The sequence below is a fragment of the Psammomys obesus genome, unplaced genomic scaffold (genome assembly GCF_907164565.1).
Source record: "Psammomys obesus unplaced genomic scaffold, mPsaObe1.curated_primary_1811, whole genome shotgun sequence".
NCBI classification, from domain to species: Eukaryota; Metazoa; Chordata; class Mammalia; order Rodentia; family Muridae; genus Psammomys; species Psammomys obesus.
The window spans coordinates 20,574,574-20,598,788 of NW_026596064.1; the positions used below are offsets into that span (position 1 = coordinate 20,574,574).

The 24,215-nt window shown below is 40.4% G+C and overlaps 1 protein-coding gene across 1 annotated transcript in view; it reads right to left on the bottom strand.

Annotated features, from left to right (window-relative positions):
- The window catches only part of Gap43 (growth associated protein 43), a 96,903-nt gene extending 74,474 nt beyond the window's left edge, over positions 1-22,429 (bottom strand). The window contains exon 1 of the mRNA XM_055625062.1: positions 22,275-22,429. Within this exon, the coding sequence (XP_055481037.1) occupies positions 22,275-22,304 (30 nt within the window). The 5' untranslated portion in view covers positions 22,305-22,429. The remainder of the gene's footprint in view (positions 1-22,274) is intronic.
- Between the last annotated feature and the right edge of the window lie 1,786 nt (positions 22,430-24,215).

Sequence of the window (24,215 nt, forward strand, 5' to 3'; positions counted from 1 at the left end):
TAATAAATGAATGAATAATTCACAAGAGCTCTTAAAATCCTTTCTAACTTGGAGATCAATGGAAGTATTAATAGACTGGGATATATTGGGACTAACCATACATATACTTTAAAGACATTTCTCTCTCTGGGGAAAGATGAAAGAGTAAATAGCTTCTGTAGCCTTCCTGCCACATCAAGACCACGAGATGGACTCAGACATGCTGAACACACCCCCACATTAACAGAGCCACCACCACCTCAAATGAAAGGTTTGGAAGAGGTGGGGCTTTGAGAAGGCCGGGGCAGGAAGTGGTGTGAGATAACATTATTACACCCCAAGAACTGCACCTGCCATTGTTCCTGTTCTGTCCCACACTTCACCCTCCAGCGCTCCTACATCTCTCAGAGTATTTTTAAAAGCCCTGTGAGGGTCCCTTTAAAAATCATCCCCAATTATATGTCACAAATGTTAGGAAGTTTGTAAAATTCACAAAGTCTAGCTAGAGGAGTAACCACAAGGATTTTTCTTTTTACTTTGAAGCTTAAATCTCTTCTAGAAGATCTTGCTACTTTTATCTTGAGTATGTGTTGCCATGTTTAACTCTTTGAGGGTTAAGACAGAATGCAAATGGGATGTGGGTGGACACTCTGTCTTAGTGCTTAGAATGTCTCCTGGTCAGACTCACTGTTTCAGGTTTGCTAACCATCCTCATCCAGAGTCTGACCTCCTCCTACCTTTACCCATTTATCACCCTGATAGTCCAGCCCAGAGACTATCAGGTAAAAATGCAATAATCAGTCAAAGCCAGATGGTGCCAGTGGCAAAAGCAAGCAGTTCCCCAGCAGTGCCTGAAATAAATAAATAAATAATACGGTCACGTTTGACAATTTAATGAGTATAAATTTATCACAGCAGGAAAATCCTCCCCAAATATCTAAACAATTAAGAAGTAGAAGAAGAAATAAATAAGCCTTGTCTTATAGCTGTAGGCAGAACCAAATTTTTCTTTCAATCCTCTGTGGAGATTCACTTTATCATACATCTTACACTGGCAGCCAGATTGAAAGAAACATCTGAGATGCTGCTGGTCAAGATGAAGCGATAAAAATCAGGAATGACATGGGGAGAAGTGGAATGGATTCTCCAGCGACTGCATTTCTTAGCTTTGAGGATTAGCTTATTCTTATATGTCTCAGCAGAATTTAAGTGCATGAATTTCATCCTTAAGTACATATTTCTTAAATATCTTCTATATGTCAGGCACTGTACTAGGCTCCAGAAAATATATGTCACTACCAGAGTCACAGAACCTTCATGCAGTTCACATCCCACTGGGTAAGAAGATTATAATAAATTAGTACCTAGGGCAAAAACCATGGCTAGTGGTAAAGATAAAAGTGCAGGAAAGGCAACAGATGAGGACTGCATAGTGTGTGCTATTTCATATAAGGTAATAAGAAGTTTCTTTGATGGGATTCAACAGCTGAGATGTTTGCGGACCTAAGTAAGCCAATCATCAATATTTGTTTCAAACAAGCCTTCCAAAGAGAGAAAACACACAGAACCAAAGTCCCAACACTATCAAAATTAACCAGGTTAAAAAAAAAATACTGTGACTTCAAACCTTATTTCTGGATAGAGTGTTGTATTCACAAGATTCTTGCACAGACAATTGAATGTTGCTTAGGTTAGGATAATTCTTGAGTTCATGCTATTGATGGGAAGGCCAGAGAAATGGTCTCAAAACACAGGCAGGAAGCAGAGAAAAGTGGTCTGGGGAACACAATCAAGGAGAGACCAGCTGGATAGGACATGGGTGTATTAGTGGCACAGCCACAGGATATGCGTGACACAGCCACCAAGGATGGCCTGTTATTGGCTTTACATCTTTGCAAAACTGACTGAAGGTTCAAAGTGGGTAATCTAGTCAGGCCCATGTCCAGCTCCCAAGAAGTGACTAGCTGTGCCAGCCTAAATGAGGCAGGCTCAGTCTTCCTTTATGTTGGCTACACCTGTTAATTATACCGCTGAGTTCCAGAATCCAACAACCAATAGATTTAGTGTTGAAGGCCTAGAATATACAGAATTTAGTTCAGCAGCATTAATATCTTTCCTTTGTTAGCCAGTTGTGTGTTCACCGACCTCCATGCAAGACATATATGTACATATACACACATACATAAACCTCAATCCAGGAGCCAGCCTTCTGAGAATCTCTACAAAAAGATACCTAGATACGTGGTTCTTTTAACATGGATCTATCAGTAATAGCATCATCAAGAATAAGCAATAGCTAAAATTAAGTCTTTACCACATGCTGGCTAGGTTTTAAGGTTTTATTCTCTCTTTCTCTCTATCTGTATGTGTGTCTGTGTCTCTGTGTATGTATGCACACTCATTAATCATTAAAATCTTTGGGGATTGTACTATTTAAATTTTTAGACCTATGAATGTCTTTTTGTTTACCAAATTCACCCCCCAAGCCTTCAAAGCTGGTTAAATAGTCTAACTTTACAAATAGGAACATTATTCTATTATTTCTGTGTTAGGAAATATTCTTGAGCAATCCTGTAAATAGTACCTTAGGATAATAAAATAATGAAAAGATAGTATAGAGCATGGGCTTTTGACACCCGCATAAATATAGTGCTTATTATATTGTATTACAACCAACTTCAGGGTATAACAATTTTCTTTTTAAAATGAATATCACGTCTATATTTTCATTACTTGTCATAATCCTGGACTCAGAGCAGATGGTTCATATTAAATGAAAAAATATATTTTATGATAATAAAAATATTGTCTTTAGAGAATAAAGTCTTATTTTAAAAAAAAGACTAACATAGACATAAGAGCCAAAAGTCAAAAGGCAGCAAAATTTAACTTGTGGCCACCATTTGTAAAAGAACCGGGCTCATTAATGGCCTGCGTCAAGGCTAAGTTAAGTTTTAAAAGTGCAAAAATATGAGTATCCAAAGAGCTGCCACATGATCTCATTTTAGCTCCCTCAAAGGATTAACACTGATACTGGGAAAATAAATCCAGTTTGGCCCTTCCCAAGATGAAGGACCTTGAGTCCTAACCATCCCAACGTCAGATCCATGGGAGATTGCTCATACATTAGTGTTCCAAAACCTTCAGTCTCTAGGCATCATCAGAGGGCTTCAGAAGAGGCAGGATGGCATTGCTGAAATGAATCACTGGATCATCAAACTTTGCTTTATCCAAAACTGAGTCTTTTAGCCATGTAATGTGTTTTGGGTTTGGGCAATATTTCTCCTAAGTCAAAAGGTATATTTAGCTAAAATTATTTTAAAATAATTACTAGTCCCTGAGTTCTTTTGTGCTCTAATGATCAATGGTAGTAATTACTATTAGCTATATATATCATGAGGATGTTATTCTTGATAAGATTTAAGAAAAAGTCAGTAGGTGGATTTGAGAGTAGACCTAGTGTGTGCATGAATTATTCAGTGCCCCATATAGTCTAAAGTTAAAAGGTTAGGAATGGGACATGAGATATTTCTATAGAAACAATAATTATGTTACAAACAATAATACAAATATTAAGGGCTGGGAAAATGGCTGAGCAAGTACTTGCTAGGGAAGCATGAGCACCAAGTTCAGATCCTTAGCATCTATGTAAAAACTAGGCATGACAGCACCACAGGCCTGTCCACTCAGTTTTGTGAGGAGAAAGACAAGAGAATTCACAAGGCTTTCTGGTCAGCCTCTAGCCAATTGCTGAGATCTGAGTTTCATGAGAAACCTTATGGGTCAGAAGGGGGAAGGGTTTCAGTGGAAGAGATAGGAAGAAGAGGGAGGGTACACAATGGAATATTACTCAGCAATAAAAAACAAGGAAATCATGAAATATTTGCAGGTAAATGGTGGGATCTGGAAAAGATCATCCTGAGTGAGCTATCCCAGCAGCAGAGGGATTCACATGGTATATACTCACTCATATAGACATATAATATAGGATAAACCTACTAAAATCTGTACACCTAAAGAAACTAATCAAGAGGGAGGACTCTTGCTAAAATGCTCAATTCCTACCCAGAAAGGCAAAGAGGCTGGACATCAGAAGAAGGAGAAAAGAGGGAACAAGTCAGGAGCCTGACACAGAGGACCTCTGAAAAGCTCTGCCCTGCAGACTATCAATGTAGATAGTGAGACTTAAGGGCAACCTTTGGGCAGAGTGCAGGGAATCTTAGGAAAGAAGTGGGAAACAGTAAGATCTGGAGAGGACAGGAACTCCATAAGGAGAGCAACAGAACCAAAAAATCTGAGCACAGATTCTTTCCTGAGACTGCTATTCCAACCAAGGACTATGCATGGAGATAACCTAAGACCCCTGCACAGATGTAGCCCATGGCAGTTCAGTATCCAAGTGGGTTCCACTGTGATAGGAACAGGGACTGTCTCTGACATGAACTGATTGTCCTGTTCTTTAATTACCTCCCCTTGAGGGGGAAGCAGCATTACCAGGCCACAGAAGAGGACAAGGCATCCACTCCTGATGAGACCTAATTGACTAGGATCAGAAGGAAGGAAAAGAAGTCCTCCCCTATCAGTGGACTTGGGGAGGGGCATGCATACAGAGGGTGGAGGAAGGGAGGGATTGGGATGGGAGGAGGGAGGGAACCATGGGGGGGGGGATACAAAGTGAGTAAAGTGTAATTAATAAAAAATAAAATAAAATAAAATAAAATAAATAAAAAAAGAAAATGGCCAGAATTCATCCTTTGCATATACAAAACTGTGAAAGAATACAAAAACTAATGATACCTTAATAAATGAGGTGGAATGCAATCTAAAATGCACACACAGACATGTAGAAACTTATATACACACATAAAATATAAATAGCTTATATACACATATGCATGCTCTATATATGTGTTTGTAGTATATGCTTTTGTGGAGAAAAAGAGACAACAGAATGTAAGAAGAAATTGTGATGGAGGTCACTATAAAGAGTGTGTATGGGCGAACAAGCAGAGAGTGTGGGAGTATCAGAAGTGATTTTATAAAATCGGTGACTTTTCAGTCGAATGTTTGGAATCTGAACTATATCACACAGAGAGGGGAGGAAAAAGCATTTTTTAAGCATCCGTTTTAACATAAGGAAGTAGTATCCCCTTATTTGAAAGAAAGGTGCCTAGAAATAGTTGTCATGCCCTAGTCCTACTTTCTCATACACAGGCCTGCTGCAATGCCACCAGAATCCAGGGAAATGCCCAGCTTCCACAGAATTCAGCTTAAGTGTGTTTTAACTGAAATAACTGATTTGTTGGCCATTCCTGGGAGACCACATGGCTACTGGTCACTAATTGCGAATTTACTGTGGCCTGAACTATGGTATGTCAATCAGGGTAAACATCAATTAAGGAGTGCAGATTCGGAAGTAGTTTTGTATTCCATCCAAAGATTGTGAAAATTACCTAGAGGAATAATCTGTGAAGACTGGAAGCAGAGGCTATGGGGTCCATCACTCAGATGGAAAAAAAAAAAACTGTCTTTCTTTGGTAAATAGCTCTTTCTGTTTTTCTCTGTTACTGGTTTGTCTCAGTTTTACCAGACCTCACCAAATACATTTCTCCAGGGTTGAAGGAGTAGAATCTCTAAACCTAAACTACTCACTCATACATCCTCTCCACCTCCCACACAATCACCAAAATAAAAAGTGTACAACTGAGAAAGGTGACTCAAAGTTTTTTCAGCTCAAGTCAGTTTCATCTTGCTTTTCTTGTAATCGTTTGCTCTCTGAACAGGAAAAACATACTCTTTTGGTCCTTGCTAAATCTGCTGTGTGCAATGCATGCCAAACGTTGTTAGTTTAGAGCTTCCTCTTTTTATAGTTATTGGTTTAAAATTTATATTATCATTTCCTGGGGAAATAATTATTAAAAAAAAAAGAATATTTGTTCTCTATGTCAGTTAGCTTTTTAGTTCAAAAGTGACCTAGTTTCCTAATGTTCGTGGGCCATTCATCTCCCTTTGTGATTCTCAACTGTTTTTATAGAAGAGAAGGGAATATTCCCCTCATCAGAACTTCATAAAGAAGCTCAGTCCCACTTCCCAGAAGTCTTATCACTGTGTGTAAGAGGTATTGGATGTTGAAAAGTCAGAGACTTCCTGGCCATTGGTATGTCCATACCCATAGCCACTGAAATCTATTAGTATCTTCACCCGTGTTAAGGAGTTTGGGAATGAATATAATAGTATCAGAGAGATGCCTCCACAATCGACAAAGGCCAAGAAAAACAACAGAAACTAAGCATTGTCGTATATAACTTCTTCCAAGGAGAAATTGAAGACTAGAGTCATATATATATGTATGTATGCATATACATATAATACACCAGGAAATTAAACCAGGAATCCCTTAGAAGCAATACGAAACCTAGCAGTTTTACGTGTAATGAATGGGCAGAATGTTCAAGACTCGGTTTAGGAGACAGAATTATTGACTGAGAAAGCAAAGCTGTATATTTTGAAGTGACTACTCATAGGTAGTAAGATGGTGGTGGATAGTGTTAGCATTGCTGTATTTCTGGTCACAATAAAGAATCTTTCCACAAAATGGTGATTGACATTTGCTGAAGCAGCCAGCTGGCACTACTTGGGTGAAATCCAGGACTGTGTGGTATTAGCTTGGTGTGAGATATCAGGTGTCCTACTATGGGCTGTGCAAGAATTGGGTAGTTCCTGTGACTGATCCGTGGAAATTTGGCAACTTTTGCCTTATTCCTAACCAAATTTCATCATCACATGGTATTCATTAAACCCTAATATTTGTTAGTTTGTATGGGTTATTTACTCAACTCCTATAATGACAGCCTACCAGTCTTTGAACTAAAGCTATACATGGCCAGTAAATGAGGCCTGACTCTTAAAGGAACTTCTAGTTCAGAAAGAGATAGTGGTGCATATGCCTATAATAAAATAGGTAGGATGCTAAAGCAGCATACAGGAAACAGAGAGAGGTCCATCATAGTTGGAACGTTGTTAGGTAGGTAGTGGAAAGAGGGCTCTAATTAGAACAAAAGAACGCTGAGGAAGGAAGAAGGAGATGGCAAAACGATGTACATCACTCTTCGAGACCACAGAACTTGACTAAAGTCTGGGACATAAACTCGATGGCTTGCAAGTTTAAAAAGATAATTAGGGGCAAGAAAGTTAACGAATATTTCTTCCGATGCAGATTGTGATGCAGTCTTAAAAACAGATGAAATATGGTATTTCCAAAGTAACTCAGACATTGCTCAGATGAGAAATAACCCTTTCAGTAAAGATGGAAAGAGAAGTCTTGGCCTGGAGAACAACACATTGCAAACAACTCGGAGAGAAGCCATTCTGATGCGTTTTATGCACTGAAAAGAAGTCATATGATTCGGTGACCAAGAGGAAAGTGAATCTAAGAAATATGAGATGAAGTAAAGGCCTGGGTATGTAGGCCTCAGTAATTACGATTTCAAAGACCTCAATAATTAGGATTTTGTTTTCTATTGTAGGTGGAGGGGAAATCTATAAGAGACACATTTTGAAGGACACGTTTAAGATATAACTCTGGCTTCTGAAAGAAGAATGCTTTTTGACCTATCGAGAATAGAAGAAGGGAAACTAAAAGGCAGACTGTTTCATGGTTTCCACCAAAATGGTTGTGGTAGAGGTGACCTGAAAAGGAAAGAAGAAAGTTTGGGAGTAAGAAATTGAGTAAAGGAGAAAAGAATGGACTTTCATTTATTTATTTGTTGTTGTCTTCAGAGAAACTAGGGGTACCCACAAGCATCTGATGATGAAAAAAAAAGATAATGGGGAAGATTGAGTGTCCAACTTATGAATTAATTACATGAATAGATGAGACAGTGGTTTAATTAAGAGACCAAGGCTTACGTCCAAGGGACAGTGATATGCAAAACTCAAGAGAGTAAGTCTCCAGGCTGAGGCTCACAGATCCACATAAGAGGTGTGGCCATGGGTGAGATCATGTGCCCTGCATTAAGTCATAATAATGACAAAAACCTTAGTAACCACAATTATTTTAGAGATTAATAGCGAAAAAAAGAAGCCAAGGTAAAGTTGGATGGGGGATCTGCAAACAAAGCAAGAGAGGAAAAGGTGTATATTACGGAGGTTAAGAAAATAGATTCTAAAAAAAAAAAAGAAGAAGAAAAAGAAAATAGATTCTAGAAGGGAGGCATTGTTCATAATTTTGAAGATCCTAAAGAGGTCAGGCAAGATAGTCCCATTTGTCTTCCTGAGGCTCTACTGGAACATTTGTTTGTCTTGCTCAATATCTTCAAGTCCAATACAGAGTTCAGCGCAGAGTATACATCAATCGATATTTCAATCAATGTGTTTTGAGCTAGATGGTGAACTGGATATCTTAATTTCAGAGAGTTTGTACAGTAGTTATGGGACTCATGTACAAGCAAACACACATGATGATTAAAGTAAAGCTCTGCTTGATGAATGGCAAGGGGGAGTTGACACACACTACAGAAGATCTAAGGATGATGGAGTTGGGGAAAGCTCTTGGAGAACCATGGCAGTAGGTAAAAACACATCCATTTGGGTTAAGAGGCAGTTGGAAGAGACATAACCATTAAATGTCTTTCCAAAGCAGTGAGAATGACAATGAGAAGAAGCAAAGGACAATTAGTACTTAAGTTTACACTAAGTGTAGTGAGACAGTATCCAAGAAAAGGTTAAGATTTTTTCTATGGAATATGAGTTACATATTCTGAGATGAAGACAAGAATAAACATTTTTAATGTCTAAAATTCTCACATGAAAGAAAACTGATATTTTCACTGGTTCAATTTTATTACCTTAGATAGATTTATATAAACACACCACTTGCTCTCCCTCTTCCTCTCTCTCTCATACACATGTGCCCCCACCCACACACACAAATACACCTCAGCATGTACACAGTTTCCAATGTTACTGAACTGCTCATTTAGGAAAATGGCAAAAACTCTAAGCTACTGAACATTCTTATTATGATAATAAAAGGATCATTTTTGTTATTACCTAATGGTCAATACTGTCTTCCTTCTAAATGAGTCTATCTTAATTTAGCCCAAGAATAGGGAAGTATATTTGAGTACCCTTGTAGTCTATTTCCTTGGTTGGCTTTCTGAATATTATTTCTCTTGGGTGATTTGTTTCTCAGATGATGTTCTTGAAATAGGGTGTGAACCATTTGTGGTCATCAATGTTCTTAAAGAATATTTTATTTGGTCCATGTAGAGCTCCTAACCTTTCCATATCATACTAACTCCCCTTCTTTCATATGATTCCCTGCACTCTGCCAAGGGTTTGGTTATGAGTCTTAGTGTCTGCTTTGAAACACTGCTAGGTAGACTCTTTCAGATGCCTTCTGCGGTAGACTCCTGTCATACGTTCAATGCACATCCCATTTGTCTTTCTAAATGAGGATTGATCATCTTCACCCGTGTCCGATTTCTTGATTATCTTCTTTAGGTGTGTAAATTTCATTATGTTTATCATATCTTGTAGGTCTATATATCTGGGCACAGGGTCTTTTCTGAGACTGACACTCAACCAAGGACCATCGATGGATATAACCTAGAACTTCTGCTCAGATGTGGCCCGTGGTAGCTCAGTAACCAAGCAGTTTCCCAAAGTAAGGGGAACAAGGACTATTTCTAACAGGATCTCAAGGGCAGGCTCTTTGACCTTCCCACCCCTCCCCCCACGGGAGGAGCAGTCCTGTTAGGCCACAGAGGAGGAGTTTGCAGCCAGCCCTGAAGATACCTGATAAAACAGGGTCAAATGAAAGGGGAGGAGGTTCTCCCCTATCAGTGGACTTGGAAAGGGGCAGGAAGGAGACCAGGGAGGGAGTGTGGGGTTGGGGAGGGAATGAGGGAGCAGGATACAGCTGGGACACAGAGTTAACAAAATGTAAAATAAGAAAAATAAAATTAAAAAAAGAATATTTTATTAGAAAACTAAGTGATTTTATTTTATAACCTTCTCAATTGTATAAACCTTCCATTTCTCCCCTTTCCAGGTTGTACATATAAGAAGTGTAAGGAACCAAGGTTAAATCTAGTATATACTGAATAAGACATTAAGTCTTTTAGCAAGAGTCCTCCCTCTTCATTAGTTTCTTTAGGTGTACAGATTTTAGTAGGATTATCCTATATTATATGTCTATATGAGTGAGTATATACCGTGTGCATCTTTCTGCCTCTGGGATAGCTCACTCAGGATGATCTTTTCCAGATCCCACCATTTCCCTGCAAATTTCATGATTTCCTTGTTTTTTATTGCTGAGTAATATTCGATTGTGTAGATATACCACAATTTGTGCATCCATTCCTCCACTGAGGGGCATCTGGGTTGTTTCCAGCTTCTGGCTATTACAAATAAGGCTGCTACAAACATAGTTGAGCAAATGTGTACTTGAGATTCTTTTGGGTATATGCCTAGGAGTGGTATAGCTGGATCTTGAGGAAGCATCAATTCTTATCCAGAAAGGCAAAGAGGCTGGACATCAGAAGGAGAAAAGAGGGAACAAGTCAGGAGCCTGACACAGAGGACCTCTGAAAGGCTCTGCCCTGCAGACTATCAATGCAGATGCTGAGACTTATGGCCAACCTTTGGGCAGAGTGCAGGGAATCTTAGGAAAGAAGTGGGAAACAGTAAGATCTGGAGAGGACAAGAACTCCACAAGGAGAGCAACAGAACCAAAAAATCTGAGCACAGATTCTTTCCTGAGACTGATACTCCAACCAAGGACTATATGTGGAGATAATCTAAGACCCCTGCACAGATGTAGCCCATGGCAGTCCAGTATCCAAGTGGGTTCCATTGTAATAGGAACAGGGACTGCCTCTGACATGAACTGATTGGCCTGCTCTTTAATTACCTCCCCCTGAGGGGGAAGCAGTATTACCAGGCCACAGTAGAAGACAATGCAGCCATTCCTGATGAGACCTAATTGACTAGGATCAGAAGGAAGGAAAAGAAGACCTCCCCTATCAGTGGACTTGGGGAGGGGCATGCATGCAAAGGATGGAGGAAGGGAGGGATTGGGATGGGAGGAGGGAGGGAACCACAGGGGGAACACAAAGTGAATAAAGTGTAATTAATAAAGAATTAAAAATAAAAAAGACATAAAGTCTTGTCAGTATAAAACCAAATCAGACCATCAAAAGGCAATCAATCACTTTATGCCTTTGAATTGAAGGCAATTAAAGCCCTTAGAGCCACTGAATTAGAAAGCTTCAATAGAAAACTTACTTGAAGAAATACCAATACCAATACCAATGTGGGTGTTCCTGTTGACTTTCCAGATGATAGCAGAAATAGCCCCAGTCTTTTCTTTGGAGTTTTGTAAATTCTGGAGCATTTAGGAAATACTACAAATGATACTCCTTGGAAAAATATTTGGATAAGCCAACTCCCTACTCCAGTTTTACTAAATGAGAAGTTGGTCATTTTTTAATGAAGCAATATTGTTCTTCCCTTCACACACTTTCTTTTAAATCTTAAAATTAAAAATAAATATTCCAGAAAACTGGATTAAGAAGAAAAATTCTCAATATATTCTCCATATTAGCCAGGAGTGGTGGTACCTGTCTTTAATCCCAGCAGAGGCAGGTAGAGCTCTGTGAGTTTGAGGCCAGTCTCATCTACAAAGCATGTACAGGACAGCTAGGGCTACACAAGAAACTCGGTCTCAAAAAAGAAAGAAGAAAGAAAGGATGAAAGAAAGAAAGAAGAAAGGAAGGAAGAGAGTGAGAAAGAAAGAAAGAGAGAGAGAGAGAGAAAGGAAAAGAAAAGAAATCCCAAATCCCAAGGATATTCAACCTACTTAGTACCTATCTCTTTCCTTTGTTATAACCCACTAAGAGCATGAGTAACGAAAACAAGATGGCCGGAAGAATAATTTGCAAGAATATACAACAGCTAAACACAGGTGTCTAGGAAATAAACTTCAAGATAAATAAATAAAAATTGGAAATATTTTAAATTTTCTTCCCTTTCTTCCTTCCTTTCTTTTTTTTTCTTCCTTCCAATAATAGAGGGACTAGAATAGAATTGTATACTACATCTTCTGAGAATAGCTATTATGAGATCTAACATGCACTCAAATTAACATGTCTAGGTGGATTGGCTTGCAAGCCATAGGTAAGTAAGAATGGGCTGAGGCTATACACTCTGACAACTTAACAGTCAAGCAAAGTTACTAGGCTAGTTATGCTAAAAATGTCCTAAAGCTACTTTAAAAGGCAGCTGATTCTGAGTTTGCTTAACCTTTGAAGTTTATTCCACTTATTTTTATCTTTGCCTCAGCTAGCTATTTTATGCAATCATTAATGGGAAGATATTAGGGTTTTTCCAATTTCTATTTAAAAACAACGTTTTGAATAGCTATTGGAACAGGGGTTACAAATAATCAATGTGAAGCTAATTACCAACAGTCTACATTTAGAGCAAACTAGTGCATATGGAGACAACAGCTCAGTATTTTAGAAAGTGCCAATTTGCTAAAAATAGATAAATATGGTGATGATTGCTGGAATTACTTCAAGAACATTCAAAATGAGATGACTAATATCAAAGAGTAGCGCTTTCCTGATATAAATTGAGTAGATCTATTTCACACCCATCCAAACTGATTCTATAAACTAAAAGAGTTAGAACAATATGCCATGCCAAGTTAGCAAGAGTATATGACAGTTGGATTCTCCTTAGAACCATGGTACCTGGCAGGTGTAGGCTTCTAGGAGACAGTAGAAATGTAGTGTTTGTCATCTCCAGGCATAGAGATTGGCTCTAACTGTTACCAGGTGTATAAAATCAATGATCTGTGAGATAACTGCTTCCTTTTAGAACTCTACCACTAATAAGGGTATTGTGAATGCAAATGAAAAATGTCTCCCGTAGACTCATATATGTAACACTTGGTCCCTAGTTGGCGCTATTGTTTGAAGAAGTTAGAGAATCTTTAGGAAGTGAGGCCTTGCTAGAAGAAGTGCTTCCCAGGGGATCAGGGTTCATAGTCTTCCCCATGTCTCTCTCTTTGCTTCTTGGCTGGGGATGAGAATGTGATGAGCCAGCCTCCTGCTCCTGTCACCATGCTTTCCCTGACTGCCATCGTGCATTCTCTATCACTAGTTCTATACCCCTAAACCCATAAGCCAAAAGAAACACTTTTATCCTTAAGCTGCTTTTTGTCAGGGCACTGTATCACAGCAACAGAAGGGAGCTAGTATGCCTAAGTGAAGCAGCAACCCAAAGGAAAACTCAGTAATCGCCACCATAGTTGAGGCAGTCTTCCTGACCAGGGTAGCTGCACTGTGATAGGTATGTGGAAATACGCGCAGTGACTCTCAGTGTTGACTCCCTCCCACAGGTGAGGGCGGGTGACAAGTTTTCTTACAATCAGAGAGAACTGTCTAAATGGTAATAGCTGATCCAAGCAAGACAACAAAATATTCTCTGTGTGTGTGTGTGTGTGTGTGTGTGTATGTGTGTGTGTGTGTGTCTTTCCTAGTCCTCTCTCATTCCTTTTCTCTCTATCCCTTTATAAAAAGGAAGAGAAGCTGTGGCTCAGGAAACTGTTTTAAATGAGAAGCCTGAGTGAAGGGGTTCATGAGTCTCTGCTGTTAATATTTCCACATCTGCCCTGGTTGCTTTAGGTTTGGATTTTGTTTGTTTGTTTAGCTGGTTGGTTGGTTGGTTACTTTTTTTTATTTGTTTGTGCTTTTTATGACTCATAGAATGTTTAATTTCCTTCCAATGCATCTTTTTCATGGACACTTAAAGTCAGATTCTGATACTTAAACCTAGTCAAAAACTCTTACAAAAACAGGAGAGACAAGAGAGAGATTACAGATTATATTGACTATTAACAAACTATAAATATAATTGAACAAATTATTTTCGTATTCCTGGATATCACTAGCATACTCTCTATTACAAGCCTATATGAGATTTTTTTTTTTTTTTTTTTTTTGTAAAATGTATAAACTGGTTTTCTTAGGTGTTTGGCTTCTAGGAAAGACAAAATCTTTATACTAACATGTTCTGATTATTGTATTTTTTAAATTCCAAATATTTTCTATGCATATAAAACTCAGTTTCCTTTGCTTTGTGTGAAAATTTGACAAATTTTGTTATGTTAAATAGGCACATCCTCCTCCCCCATTTTAAGAACCTAAGAGACTAAAGTGTCTTTTGTAGAGATCCTGGGACTTAGAGGATTACTTATGGTGTTTAAAGTTGAGTTTTACAAGATTCAGGGTTCCATGCTCTCCTAATCAAGGTTTATTAGTGGTGCACGAGGAGCTTTAAAGCTGCTGTGGAAATGGTGCCAGGTGATAATCTGTGAGGCTCCCAACCAGGCTGCATCTCCATTTTCAGGATCTAGAGAGGCCCTACCTTCCCTCTACCCTCTTCTGCCTGACTGAACTCTCATATGATGGATGTGAGCACAGCATGTCTGCTAATATTTAGAAGCCAGTTTGGAGGTGAAGTGTGGGGTGGGGAATGGGGGCAAGCAGCAGACTTAGCAAATGGAGATGAGATTGGAATATGGAGGCTGAATAAAAAAACAAACACAGGGAAACAGTGGCTACTTCTCATGTTCCTGACATTTTGGAGCGAAGGACCATTTAAGTATGTGCTTATCAGTATTCTGTCACTCAAGTTTTCAAAAGAAACAATAAAGATATTCTATGCTCTCATCCATCAGTTCGGTTAACATTTACTAAACAGAGTAGGAGCGAGATATGAGATATGAAGGGTATATATTTCCTATGCAGTAGTATTGTTTCTTCTTTGTGTAGCACCATGAACACTTTAGGAGGATCAAAAAGGCACTGTGTACAAAGTACTTTTATTTTTATCACTTTATTTTAGCCTCATACCAACCTAGACAAGAAAATGAGTCAGGATTTGGAGGCTTTTATTATGCCCGTAATACAGATGGATAAACTGAGGCTCAGAGAGATTAAGTTACTTACCTAAGATCACAGGACAAGCAATGGGCAGGGCCAGGTCTAGAACCCAGGGGAGGGATTTATTCCACTACAAAGACATGGAACAGGACATTAAACAAACAACATCTAAGAAAGCAAGATCTGTTACTAATTAAGGATTGGAAATGTGAAAATTCACAGTCCCACACTAACCCCAAAATAACTTGATATATGCCACGCTAAGCAAATAAGACAGAGAATTGTAACTCCACCCTGTTGAAAAGGGCAGTAGCACTGAGTAGGATACCCAGTAGGCTCTGAATGGGTACACAGGGATGGTCTTGGTGTCAAAACATCTCTCCTTGGGTCTCATCATGATGAGCCCTCCATCCCTGCATGCATCCCCTCAAGTAAATGAATATTGAGAGTCCACTCTGTACTAGGCATCCCTTAAATGGCAACTCAGTGCCTGATTTGCTTAAAACGGGTATTGGAAAGTTGAGCAAGATACACTTTTTCTTAACCTTCTCTTCCTATAGCCTCAGACACCAAGCACTAAGAGACCTGGTGCACTAACCTGAAAAACTTTATTTGCATTGGAGTGGAGAAAGAAAGGAGTAGCAAAACCCCAAGGCAGAGATGCTTAGCTCACCAAGTAGGCTATAGGAGAGGGGCATCAGAGTTGAGAAGCACCATCCAACTTTGGCTATGAAACACAAACTTCACCTACAAATACTTTTTTTTTTTTTAAATCTTGTTTCTTCTCTCAAAGACACCCCAACTAAGTTAGCAGAAGATGCCACTTAAAGTTGTAGAAATGTGTGGTTGCAATCTTCCCCATACTGGATGCTATAATATTGCACCAGGACCCAAATCCCTGAAGTCTAGTCAAAACTAGAAGAGACTCAAATGGTCTAATTCCTGTATAGTTAACACACACTTAAAAGACTCCTTACTATTCACCCTCCCTTCAGCTCCATACAAGCCGTGTGCTGGCAGATAGGATTATTCAGATACTGCAGTGAGAAAGAAAAATTTCAAATGTACGTAAAATTAATTATTGATCATACACTCTTCAACATAGGCTAACGTTACCTGCTGAGTAAATAAATCAGCGGCAAGCAATAGAAGATGGACATGGGGTCTTTAATGATAATGGGGGACAAAGTAAGGATTATGTGTACACCAGGCACCAAAGAAAGGCCACATGGGGTTTCCTAAGAATCTAGCTGCATATCTAGACTGGGATTCTTCACCTCTGAGGTTGAGACTGGCATGTTGGTTGCCAGGAGTAGTGGGTATGGGAGGGAAGACTCCAGATAGTTCCAGCTATGGCAATTTGGAGAAATGCTGTGTACAAATGGATTTACTTTTGTGCCTGCTTGCATTAAAAATAGAAGGTTGCCATGTCTATAAGTTTGCAGCAACAGTCAATGATGATGAATTCTACCTTAAAATTTCACACCAATAGTCTCTTTAAAGTCTACTAGTGATTCTATCCACTTAAATATGCCACAACTTTTGGCAAAACTGAAACTCTGGTTCCGTACTTATTTAGCGAGCAGATCATTCATAGTTCAAGGTATCCATCTATGTACTAGACCACAGGCCAATCGCTATGGATAGAGAGAGGATAAGCATTTATCATTTTTTTCACAAGATGCTGGCAGTGTGGACACACGCACACACACACAAATGAACACTAGGTAGTACAACAAGTGGCAATAAAGTTAGTGCAAAATGCAATGTGGTCAGAAAAATAGTAGGAGTAAGTTCATGTATGAGAGAGTGGATTTAAAGCGCTAACTCTTGTGAAGGAAATAATTTTTCAGGCTGAGGAAGAAGTGTGAAGAAGTGAGTGAAAGAATGAGGTGTGAGGAGGAGGTATTGAAGGATGGTGCTGAGCAGACAGGCAAGACTAGATCATGCCATGCACGCTGATGGGTTGTTTAATAGTTTGTAGCCAACAGGGAGACATTGTAGGATTTTAATGAGAAAATTAGTGTGACCAGATTTACATCAGGTAAAGACAGTTTTTGTTTGTTTGTTTTTCTGTTGTTTGCAAAGGGAATGAAAAAAGAAAGCACTTGGGTTCCCTATAGGCAGTTGTTGCCTTTGGCCAGATGAAAGATAGTGAAAAGACTGAATCAGATCATTTATACAAACAGGTAAGTGATGAAAAGCAGAGAATACATTCAAAATCTTTTCAGCTAGGGCTAAAAGATTCTGTACCTGAAGGTGGGAGCTGGAACACAGGACTGCATGTGGGACACACCCTAGGTTTCTAGAGCTCCGAAGCTGGAAGGGCAGTGCTCGGGGCAATGATGCAGGAAGCCCAAGAGTAATCCAAAGCAGAGGACACCTGATACAGTATACACAGGGGAAACAGGGGTTTCTCTGAAAAGCTTCAAGGTATCTATAGGTCAGGAGGTCAAGATGGACTTCTAGAAACTGCATGACAAGACTGAAGCTCCAAATGTGCATGTTGTCAATGTGGGATTAATGAGCGCAATGACAAGATAAAAGACACAAGGTCACACATGGCCTTCAGGGATGGGGCAGTGAAAACAGACATCAAAAAGGTTTTTAAAGGTCCTTTCTGAGGAGAAAGGGGATGAGGAGAACTATCCAGGAAGCACAGTGAGAAGGCAGAGCAACAGAAAGCATGTCACAGCTTTCAAGTAAGACGTAGACTGTAGACTAATAGCTCACCTGAAATGGTACCCTATGTCAGTGGTATCATGGGAACAGAGGTCTCTTTTAAGTAAGTGGAATAGCAGTGAATGACAGTGACAGAGAGGGGCATGAGCATAGAATACTTTTAGAAACTTTGTTCTAAATGGAGAAGGAGATGGAGCTTGTAGAGATGGCAATGCGAGGTCAGAGGACCTAAGCAGAGGGGACAAGTCACAGTCACAGACCACAGGGTAACCAGCTAACATGATACAAAATGGGAAAATCTCAAGAGACTGGAGCAGGAGTGAGTAAGGAAATATGGAAGCGAGAGCAAGAATCCAGGTAGAATGCTCCATGTGACATCTCTAAACTGAGTCTGTACGTGGCACAAACTAGGGACTCATAAAACAGTGCTCCTCGGAGACTTTTATAAAGATTTTACTTCAAGGACCTGGAGACAACCTGTCTAAACTTCAAAATTCAAGAGGCAGGACTGTGGTACAATCAGCCCCTTTGGTTCCAAGAAACACTTTCTTAGAATTAACAGAGAAGTGAAAGAGTTAAATGCTGTACCTTCTCTTGATAAACTCTGAGAGGCTTCTCTTGAAATGCATTTCTTAAGATGTTCATACAGGAAGATTTTAGAGTGTCTTAAAGTCAGTAGGACCAGTAGTGGGGAGGGGTGAAGAGGGGTGGGGAGGGGTGGGAGTACAATGAGTTAATACATAGCTCCATTATTGCCTGGAAGCCCTCCACCCCTTCCCTATGGGACCAAGTAAAACTCTGGAATCTGTGGATTCATTCTGCCCCAGGCATGTCACTAGTAATTTCACTATGACAGAAGACCATGGGCCACCCTCCCTCTTGGTGAGCAGGGGCTTCACCCTTTACATTGCAACATCAAAGGAGTTTCTGCAGTTTCACTAGCTCAGCAAGAAGGAAAATTAACCCTGTGCTTTCCTTTTCCAGTTGCTTCAGCATAGCTCACAGGAGTAGAGTAGAGCAGGCAGGGAGAAGAGTGACATTCAGAGGACTCTCATAGCATGTAGGATCAGGGGTCACTGTGCATGTGCCATAAAATAACTTTAATAATAAAAAATGATCACACTTTTAAATTCACCACAAGCTGTGGAAGGTTCTCTGCAAGTCCAGATGATTTGGGAATGAAAAGAAAAAAAAGAAAAAAAAACCCTTTTAAATGATTTCTCTGTTGAACTTTGGAAATACATGGCAGATACTATGATTTTTAAAAATGGAGAGCTTCAATTATATTAATTAGGAGGCCTCCATTGAATCAGTTCACTAAGTCCCTGGATGGCACTGGGTGTGGCTCAGAGAGACTGAGCAGGAATCTGATTTCTTACTAGAAAGCATGTTCCCCACCCAGCAGCAGAGCTGGACCCTTCCACACCTCCTGGTACTGTTAGCGGGAGGGAAGAGCAAGGCTGGAATTCTAAACCAATGACTAATCTCTCAAAGATAAGAGTAATTTATTATGGGGGGGGCATGAAAAGGCAGATGCTAACAGAATGAGGGGTGGGGACAGGTCTCTTTGCTTGCAGGATAATTTTTTAACACTTCACCTATAAACTAAAGTCATTATTTTTAAACAAAGGAAACATCTCACAGTTTTTTTTCCCCTCTGTAGACTATTAACACCTTGCAAGTTTTTAATCGGCTGCAATATGCATGGTAATTGAGCTATTTAAAGTAAGCCTCAAGATATTTGAAAAATCATGAGCCAATAAATTCTCCAGGATTCTTTTATTTTAATCCTCCTTTGCCTACTACTCCTCTGTAATCCTTCCTCTCTCTCTCCTTCTCTTCCTTCTGCTTTAATAATGAACTGTGGTAAGTAATGGCTAACAGAGATCATTTATGTGTTCTTCTCACCCACTGACAATGTATTACAACTTGGAAATATCTGAGGCTGCTGGCTTTTGCTGCTCAAGTGGAAGAGGAAGGAAGTGCAAGCCCTCCAGCCCCCCCTCCCACTTTGCTGCTGGATTTTCATGGGTGTGGCAGAGTTAGACCTTTGCAGGTTTGTGCCCTTGTTTCAGACCCCTGTTAAGAGCTAGAATGATAAATACCTTCCAGAAGAAAGGAAACCCTTAGATTCTGACTGGAATGATAGAGGGTCATTTCCACAAGAAGGAAACTGCCTGGTGCCTGATGCCTGAGACTTAAGTATCTATAGTATATGAATGCTAGTCAGTGCAACATGAGCCCACGCCCTCAAGACACCATTTCCTTCTGTCTGGTTTAGTGATTTCTTAAATACTGACATACGCAAATGACACCTAATGCTGTTACATAGGGCACACAACCATTCCACACCTAAGAACTATTCAAAAAAAACGGGTGGGTAAAAAAGGACAGTGTCTATACATTCCATTTCCCTTCTTTGCATCAGTGATGTTAAAACACAGGCGGGCATGTGAAATCCATACAGCGTACATGTGTGATGGTCGCAGGGGAAGTATGCATGTGCTATACACATTTACATGCAAATGCCTGCAAATCCCTCAACACGTAATTTCATCTTCGTCACTTTGCACATAAGAGCGCTTCCTCAAAGCTATCAGTGAGATGAAGACCAGTGAAAGCAGCTGTCCTCATTTTGGGAGGGAATTCCTTTAGCCCCAGTTCCCTGTCTAAAAACCATGCTTGGTTCCCTTTACTGAAAGAGATGTGAGGACACTCCCATGCATGAAAATAGGGTGGAAGCATGCGCTCAGCCAGCACACTTTTCCTTCCAAAATCCAAGTCTTTAAAATGAATACCATTGGTTTCCTTAAGGCTCCACATTCCTAAATTTTATTATACCAGCTGGCCAGTGCAGTCATCTTGAACCTTTTTCTGAGGGTGTGCTTAATCCCAGCAACTGTACCTGCTGCACTTGTATGTTAAAATGAAGGAAGACATGGGAATACATGTTTTACGAATGTTCCAGTGGAAGTATCCATTCCTGGAAGCAAGAGCTGTTGAAGGGATACAGCCAGCACCACCCCCTGCCCCGCCTTGACAGACTTTTCTCCATGCATCCCTTCACAACCAAGGATTTGCATGTATTTGCTTGTTTGTTTGTTTGTTTGTTTGTTTGTTTTGTGGGTTTGCTTCTCTCCTAACTACTTGGACATCCGCCTTTACCTCTTTTCCTCTTCCTTCCTCATCCCCACTCCTCACTCCTCCTTCCAGGGCGCTGGCTACATGTGGCCAGGCTGAATGGCTCTTTCCTCTGCACCCTCCTCCACCCCCTATGGATTCAGAGAGTGTATAACAAATTGCCCAAATTCAAGATACTTGCACAAGAATAATACCAACCCCCCCACCCTTTGCACCCCACCCCTAAAGCAATCAGTTCGCAGAGGGGTTCAACAACCACGACTGCTCACCCCACCCCACCCAGGCACGCGCGCGCGCGCGCACACACACACACACACACACACACACACACACTGATACCCCACACCCATTTTTTTTTTCTTAACCTTCTCCAAAAATCACTGAAACGTGCTCCTAGGAAATGTTTGAAGGCTACGTTTATAGAGCGTCACTGCACTGTGGCTGACTGCGGGATACTAAGCTTCTCACTTCTTTCCAACCTTACCCCTTTAGTTAAGTTTCTAAAACGTCTTTCAAGAAATAAGTGAGCAATTTGAAATGAAAAGGGGTGGGGGGATCTAGGCGGTGGGGGAGGGGAGGTGGGGACTGGGAATCTAGCTCGTCTCGGACGCTCCTCATCCGGATGAACATGAGTCACCACGCTCATCCTCCACGATATTAACACTCCTCCGGTCACTGCTAATGCAAGGGAAGACTTACAGAAAGGGGAAAACAGAAAAGCCCCGGTTTCCAACAGGTAATACCGGATCGGCTCCCTATTCCCATCCCATCTAAGCTCAAAGCTCCTAGGGGCGTGGTCCACCCTCTTCTCGGACCAGCTGGCGCACAATCCGCTCCTGATCTCAGGAAGGGGGTTTTCCCCCTCGGCACAGCCAGTTCTCCCCCAACCCTTGTTGTCTTTAGGCTCTCTTTAAAAAAAATAAAATTAAAAAAAAAATCTCCTAAATCAGTTTCATTCATTCATTAAATAAATAAATAAATAAACCCTCCACATGTTTTCCCACATATACCTGCGCCCCTTTGAAGCTCATGCAAGCACGAATTCAGGTATCTCCCGCAGCACATGTGAGAAAATTTGAATCACAGAATAGGCAATGCTCAACTGTGAATATAATTCCCCAAACCACGCTTTTCACAAATAATATAAAGGATAGCTTTCTTATCTCGTAGATAGAGCCCACGTCGTCCCCACACCCCCTTCTACATCCACACCCTCCAAACCAGAGACCTAGCCGCTGAGCACTCACTAATAGGCGAGAGGGAATCATATTTCTAGCCAAGCCGGCATATTTCTCTACCCTCACCCTAATTAGTAACAGCATTCCAAAAACCAGAGCATGAAAGACAGAAAAGAATAAAGCTGGGATGCAACCGTCAGTTACCATATGCTAAGGGAAACCAGAGCACCATGCCAGGGCAGAAGCAGTTTAAAAAATTTTTTTTTCTGCCTTTCATAGGGAAATACTGTACTCTGGTAATTTCATAACAGCAAGAAGTAAAAAAAATCTTTAGCTCTACCTGTTTGGTTCTTCTCATACAGCACAGCATGGTGGTATCTTCCCCTGCCTTCTTCCTGCCTTCTCTCCTTTCCTCCTCTCTTCCTTATTCCCCCCCTCTCCACCTCTTTTCTGCTCGCTTGCTCACTCGCTCTCTCGCGCTAGCGCGCTCTCCCTCCCTCCCTCCCTCCCTCCCTCTCTCTCTCTCCCTCTCTCTCCCTCACACACACACCAGGGCAGTTAGCAGCAACTGTAAGGTCCACAGCTATTGCTCACCATACACGTCTCTCTCTCTCTCTCTCTCTCTCTCTCTCTCTCTCTCTCTCTCTCCCTCTCTCCCTCTCTCCCTCTCTCCCTCTCCCCTCCCTTCTTCCTTCTCTTTCCTCTCCCCTTTTCCTTCTCTTCTCTTTCCTCCAATCCCCACCCAATCTGTCCTTTTCTTCCTTTTCTCAGGGTCTCTTTCTCAGAATTGTTCACTAGCTTTCAGTGACTAATCACTTCCCGTTAGCCCCTACCCCCATTCTAGGCAGTCGCCCCCTCCCAGTCCCCTGCCAGCCTCATGAATATTTAAACACCTCCAATCTGGACCCAATTACCCACCGACTTTCGCACTGCATTGGGAGGGATATGGGGTGGGGGTAGAGAAAGATATTCCAGACAGTTGGAGAGATTGGATGGAACGGGTTTTAGGGAAGTGGGGCCTGAGAAATGCTTGTGTTGCTTTCTTAACTCTCCTCTTTCCTGTACCACAAAAAGAAAATTACAAAGAGGAGCTGGAGGTGTGTACAAGTGATAGCTGCCATTTAGATTTTATGTGCAGTTGATAGTTGTGGAGGTCCAGTTTCCTCAAAAATGCCATTTTCATTTATATAACCTAAATGTATACATTTGCACAAACATATGTCATCTATGCTTCAATACACAATCTATACATATGTGTGTGTGTGTGTGTGTGTGTGTGTGTGTGTATACACATAGTACTTAGGTGTTCTAAGCATTTGAATTTGAAAGACTATTGTCTAGGACTTAGCATCCATATCTAAAATCAAATAGTGGGATCTTTTTATTCTGCACACAAGTTTATTTGACAGTTGTGATTCCTTCTAACTTTACTGAAAAGAAAAGGCTGAGTATCTGTGTAACATTGACAGTAATGTTGTACAATTTGAGCACAATGGGTACAAGTAGACTCTGTCTTGAGGGAAGATGCTTTCCATGAAGTCTACCTCAGGTCATCCTAGTGCCTTCCCTAATTTGGGGAGAAATGTGTATTTATATTGTGCAAATTTTAGACATTCAGTATTGTATGGATTTGGAGAGCCCTTTGCCTCCGTAAAAAATGGTAATAATAATGTCAGTCTTGCCAACATGTTATAGAATGAGATGGGTTGTGCCACAAGGCACACTGGAGCATGGTAGTTTTACAGGCAACAACTTTTCTGAAACGTTGGTAACATTTCTAGTGACTACTTCAAAGAACTTTCCAAATTATTCCTTGTTGTTCATTAGTGGTGACAAGCACCTCTAATTAAATAGCTCGTATTGTTCCTTATCCCTCCTAGACATAAACTTGTTTAACAGACAGTAGCCAGGCAGCTTATTATCATGTATATTTCAGGACTGCCGAGAGCCATAAGTACTTAATATAACATGGTACACACCTCCTAAAATGCACCATCTCAGAAAGATGACCACAGATGATGGTGATACCAGGGATGAAGGTTTGAAATTATCCCTATGGGTTTCCTCTGAGAATGACCCACTTTAGATCCAAGCCACTTGGTCTTTTTTCCCCCTGTTTGTTTCTCAGTTTTTATATTTTATGATTTTCTTTAAAAAAATACTTACATTCTGGGTTTAATATTCTTTTAGCTTCACAATAATCCCTGTCAGAGCTGAGTCTTCAAAACCAGCTTTCATGGACCTCAGTGACAGAAGGAGGCAGAGAATGAATGAAAAGTGA